Below are 6,000 nucleotides of genomic sequence, written 5' to 3' on the forward strand. Positions count from 1 at the left end.
GAGGCGATTCACAGAAAGAAAGATAATAAAACACCGCCTGCAAAGCCAGGGAGGTGCCCCGCACCCTTCAATTCCTCTAGTGGTGTAAATGAGCCCTCGCTCCACCACAAACGATGCGTAGGACCAGCCGAGCGTGCAGCCTCTTACATTTACACAGATTGCAATGGAAGTCCTATAACAATACACTATTGACAATAGAGCACCCGATCTTGCTTTTCTTGACCCCCCCACCCCAAAAAAAAGCTGCACCAGGAAAGAAGGCTCGGGCCTCAAAACCGGTTTCCCCCCGTCACAGAATTAACATGCGTGTGTATATATATTACGTGTGTGCGTGTATTAATGTTAATTCTGTGACGGGGGGAAACCGGTTTTGAGGCCCGAGCCTTCTTTCCTGGTGCAGTTTTTTTTCTGGGGGGGAGTCAAGAAAAGCGAGATCGGGGTGCTCTATTGTCAATAGTGTATTGTTATGTACACACATGTCCCGAAAGAAATAATAATCGTATGGCATTTCATGAATTGTTTCTTTTTAAATCCACTTCTTCCTACATGATTTTTGCGCCTCCTCCCCCCCCCCCCAACACAATTAAGATCTGAATAAGGATAGATTTATGCTAGAATCTCTCTCCCCTCTATTGTTCATCACACTAATAATTTTCCTTTTCTAGATGTACCTGAGATGTAAACACAGAGCTGCATTAAACATGTATTCAAGACTGTCTTTGCCCCGTCAGCCGTGTTGTGCTCTGTTCTCATTTAAAGAAAGGGGAATATTCGCTTAATCCCCAGCCTTAACAAAAACTGCCCTGCATCTCATGGGGTGGTTTTAGACAAACAATGGTTTGTTCTAGTCCACACGAGCCGAGTCCCTGTGGTAGGCTGTAGTTTAAAAAACCAAAACAATCCGTTAACTGGGCCGCCGGCGTCCTGGCCTACTTTCCTCTCAAATGGTTCGGTTCAAAGGCAGAGCGACACAGTAATATCAGTCCACCGGCGGGTGCATGCTGGAGAGTCTCAAAGAAACGATCAGCACCCCTTCCCAGCAACACGGGGAGGGACAGGACTTCTCCAATACCCCCCAAACCCTTCAGATTAAGGAAGAGAGGTGGAAAGTCAAGGAAGGAAGAGGGAGACACTGAAATATGCATGTCCGTGTATATGTGTATGATGTGTGTGCCTTGTGTAGGTGTTCGTGTGTGTATGGATGTGTGCGTCGTGGATATGTGAGTGTGTTTCAGTATATGTGTGTGTCTTTGTGTGTGTGTACGTGAATGGTTCTATATTTGTGTGTGTGTGTCTGTTTGTATAGAGATGGGTGTTTGCTTGTAATTACCATAGCTAACTGTGATTACAGCAGTTATAGCTAGTATAGGCTGACACTAGAGTCCAGTCTCATCACTTGACCCTGTGTGCCTAGAATTAGCCATCTCCACAGCACAGAAACCCGGACAAATCTCGGCAACAATTCAACAAAAACCCAAACCGGGGAAAGACCATACGAGCAGCGACTGTTTCTCGTCAGGTCTCTCCTCCTCCTCTTACCTGCTGGGTGAAAGCTGCCTGGGGAGAGGAAGGCGACTTGCTGCTGGCCCCGAGCTGACTCTCTTGTTTGGTTTCAGATTGAAGCTCTTTAGACTCTGATTCAGCCGGCGTGTTGGGAAGCCCAAAGCCTTCTTCAGCATCCGCCATGTTACAAGCTTCCCCCGCTGAGTCTCCCGCTGCAGGCGCGCACAGCAGAGAGGGAAGATAAGAGAGACATATGTCAAAGCTGGCATTTAAGAAAATGTATAGAGAGAGCTATAGATATAGACCACCTTCTCCCCCCCCCCCAACACGCCCTCTGGCAGCAACTCCTCTTCAGCTGCTTGGAGAGAAAATATCGGTGGGGGCACAGAGAAGACTCGACTTATTATTCCAATCCGCAGGGGAGATTAAATTTTTATCAAACATCACAGAGAGAGAGAGAGAGAGAGAGAGAGAGAGAGATTTTTTATTAATCGACACACACGAAAAAGATTAACAATATAGTTTAGCTGCCCTCCTAGTAAGCTGTTGGCTAAATATATCTGGAAAGGCCAATAAAGCTAAGAAACCGGGTATTTTGTTTTTTTGGGGAAGCTCATTACAAATTTAACCTTTTTAAAGAAAATGCACAAGCCTGACTGGTGAACTACTGACCACTCTTGACTTTTGTTTTTATACTAGCTCCCCATTTATGGAGCCATCTACAGCTGATATTGCTTAAAATGTTTCCTTGAGAGAACTGAATTCATTCCAAGGGTGCTTTACCCTCATGGAGACGTGAAGCAAACGATATAACCTCGCGTGCAAAGAAAAATAAAGTCCCCTTGCAAAAGCAAACCGCGAAGCAATCAACATTCTCACATGAAAGTGACTGCTCCATTCAGGTGCAAACAACGTGGGAAGTTGCCTTTAATAGATCATATGGCACAGTAGAAGTAGAATAAATACATAGTCACGAATTAATACATAAAATCAAGCCATTGTACAATTTCATGTATTAAATGTATCTGTCAGTTACACTTGCAGCTACATTGATCTAACCTACAATATTACAGCAGAAATGCAAAACCAGAGAACCTAAACTGAGAGAAAAACTTCAGTCAGATACTAACAGTAAAAAGCGAATTTCAAAGATTTTTTAAATTGTCCTTTAGGTTGCAATGAGGGATATAAGCGATTAAATTGCCTGGTTTCTTTCTCTTCTTTAATTTTTTTTTTTTTAGGATTCAGAACTTTGGTGTCGTTTATTTTAAATATGTAAAAATATTTAAAATAAAGTACCAGGTCCGTTTTTAACAGCCATGTCAGGGGGAGAAAGTGACATGTTTTAAGCATAATAAAATAATTGCTTCTCCATGAGCTCTTTCTTCTCGAACCGTATTTAAAGCACTCTCTTTAAATATTAATTCCTAGTTATAGTCTCCTTTAAATATTGAGACACGACGTGGTGTGTTTGCACTGGTGCTTGGGGGCGAAACAGATGAATTAAAACAAAAAGTGAAGGGGGACACATGCCACTTCTCTCTCCAAACATCATTTTATAAAACTATCTGGCTTTCTCCCCCCCCCACCCCCGGTTCAAATGCTCCTTTGGCTTTCTTCCCCCCCCCCCCAGTTCAAATGCTCCTTTCCCATAACACACACAAGGCAGATGGTTTGTAATAAGTGGCTGAAGGGCGAAGGGGGAGGGGGCAAGGTCCCAGTGCAGCGAAGGTGTGCGCCGGGGAGAAGGGATGAGACACGGCTGCTGGATTCGGGGTCTCACCGGTCCCCCCAAAGCCCAGGCACGCTAATGGCAATGATGTTGTGCTAGGCACGCCAGAGGCAGGGACCATTTAAGGTTCCCTTCGCTGGGCTGTTGTTTTCATTCCGCTTCTCGGCGAGCTCTGGCCACCCTCCCTGACCCATTTTGAATCGGCTTCAGGCGCGCGTGTATGCGCCGGTCCCCGGCAGTCGGCGAGCTTAGAAACAAGGCACGTTCGTTGAAACAACCAGCCCGGAGCCCCGGCGGCAGCCGCGGCCGCCGAGAAGAATTTCTCGGGCAGGCTCGCACCACACGTCGCCAGTTTTAAACATAGTTAAGCAGAAGTGGGGTGCTGGGGGGGGGGGAAATAACCACAGCGACTCAGCCCACTTTGAGATCAACCCCCCTCCCAAGAGCGCCAGAGAGGAAATGGGGCTTGACAGAACCAGGCCTCGATCGCTCTATGACAAATGCCTCTTGCGCCGCTAGCTAGCACCAAAGTGGGTTAGCAAAAAAGAAAAAAAAAAAAAACCAACCCCAACCCTTTCCTTTTGTTCCATCATTTATTTGTGTTTCTCTTCCCTCCCGCCCCCCCAGCGGAGGTTACCTGGGAGGAAACCCCTTTGCTGATTTCCTCCCACAGGCCTTGGCATTCCTTGGGAAAGACACTGTCTGTGTAACAATGACCCCCAGCCAGCGCTTTCCTCTCGCTGTCTCTCCCCACTCCCCCTCCCCCCCCGACAGACAGGGACAGACAGACAGGGCAATGGAAGAACCGTTACCTTGCTTGTTGAATTCCATGCAATCAACGCATCTCCTTAATGTTTCCCCCCCTTGCAATGGAAATGAGTGGCATCAGGCTTCTGGTTTGCATGTCCTTGCATTTATTTATGTTCAGACCCGCATTATTATTATTTTAAAACACAGCCTGGAGGGGAAAAAAGCTCTCCAATGCACAGTGCCTCTGGCCCTCTTTCTCGCCAAACACTTCCAGGTTGTCAGACGCACCAGAGAAAGGATCCTGAGGCCGAGATAAAGCCTTCCTTCTCGGCCTGATCGGGTGGATCCGGATTCTCCCCCAGCCAGCCCCCGCACCCAGCCCCCTCCTAAGGACGGGGGTGGGGGTGGGGGGAGAGGGGCGGGGGAAGACGACAACAGAAAGTTTAGAGAAGGCTGTCGCTGAGTAGCAGGAGCAGCCTCCCCCGGCAGGTTTGTGATCTTGGCTCGAGTCCCCTCTCTCTGGAGGGCAGAGCGAGTTGCACATAGGAAATAGAAGCCGAGCGGAGCGCGGAGTGCGGTGACGTGGGGTCGGGCTCAGCTTTGCTCGCAAAGTGCTGAGATCTTCTGTCCAACCAGCTCTGATCCTGCTCCGAGTCTCTCTCTCTCTCTCTCTCCAGCCCCCCCAACCCCCCCCCCCGGTTATTTTTCTGGCAGGCAAACAAGAACAAGGCACAAAGACAACCATCAAACTCACCAGTAAACCCCCCCCCCCGCCTCCTTCCCCACTCCCTCCCTCTTCCATCCATCTTCCCCAACCGGAGAGAAAATTCAAAGCTTGTGAATCCCCCAAAGAAGCAGTTGGCTTCCCTAACACAAACCATACATCGGCCTCCCTCCCATCCCCCCAACACGCACTCCCCCAAACACCCCTGAATATATAGGTTAATATTTTAAACCAACTCATGAAAAATATTTCTTAGTTCTCTTGGGGGCCTTTGACATATGAAAAAGGGACTCGTTGACCCAAGCTAGACTGGATAAAAGGGATACCCAGGGCAAAGAAGGAACCAAGGCACCTCGTTATTCAACCTCCTTAAATTCAAATGGGTTTAACACAACATGAAGGGGGTGCCTAGCATTTTGTATTGTATCTGCAGAAAGATCAAAGCTCTTTTTACAAAATAGATCCCCCCTCCCTCCTCTCTTGACCCCCACCCTACCCCACCTTTGCAAAACGAGCAGGAATTCTTCAGCCTTTCCACGGCGAGATGCAAATATATACAAAAGCTCAGAGGCTCTGCTGTATTAAAATAATCAAGCCGTCAGTTGAGAAGCGGGGATGTGTTTTTATCTGCATCTTCCTTCTCTCTCGCTCTCTCTTTTTAATGTATTATTTTGAGGGTAAAGTTGAATAGGTCAACGCAGGGTAAACAGCCGTCCTGTCGCATTCTACAGCCTGAAGAGAACCAGATTGGTGGGTTGTATTTTTGATAAGAGTTGGAATAAATGGCATGGGTTAGATCTCTGCCCACCTTTTCTTTTCTTTTCTTTTCTTTTCTTTTCTTTTCTTTTCTTTTCTTTTCTTTTCTTTTCTTTTCTTTCAATTAGGGTTTCACGGAAGCTGAAAAATCGACCCAGACTTCCACCAACAAGCCCCTGGACTGCTAATTCTGGATTCCTATGAAAGTTTGAGGTGAAATGGGGATAAGACAACGTTGTGCAAAATGTTTGTGTTTGTGTGTGTGTGTGTGTGCAGTTTGGCATCTGCTTAAACCTCTTCACGTGTCCTCCAGTTTAATTGCAACTTGCAGAGAATCAGCAAAGTAGTAGTCAATTCTTTTAAAATTGTGCATAGCTGAACCTACCGTTACAACCAACAAATTAGAGACTGGTATTATAACATATTATTTTCTTATTATTTTTAAAGGGGAAATTATATGCAGAGCGATGCAAAAAAAAAGTATTATTCTATAAATATTGTAAATGTCAGAATAAATCAAGCTACTTCTTTGGCC

General features: G+C 46.5%; 1 protein-coding gene across 1 annotated transcript in view; it reads right to left on the reverse strand.

Moving 5' to 3' along the window:
- The window catches only part of TBX5 (T-box transcription factor 5), a 48,109-nt gene extending 42,360 nt beyond the window's left edge, over window positions 1-5,749 (reverse strand). Inside the window, exons 1-2 of the mRNA XM_077835020.1 lie at window positions 5,518-5,749; window positions 1,540-1,715 (exon numbers count right to left, since the gene is read on the reverse strand). Of these exons, the coding sequence (XP_077691146.1) occupies window positions 1,540-1,715; window positions 5,518-5,749 (408 nt within the window). The remainder of the gene's footprint in view (window positions 1-1,539; window positions 1,716-5,517) is intronic.
- Between the last annotated feature and the right edge of the window lie 251 nt (window positions 5,750-6,000).

This window comes from Eretmochelys imbricata, chromosome 15 (genome assembly GCF_965152235.1).
Source record: "Eretmochelys imbricata isolate rEreImb1 chromosome 15, rEreImb1.hap1, whole genome shotgun sequence".
Taxonomy (NCBI): Eukaryota; Metazoa; Chordata; order Testudines; family Cheloniidae; genus Eretmochelys; species Eretmochelys imbricata.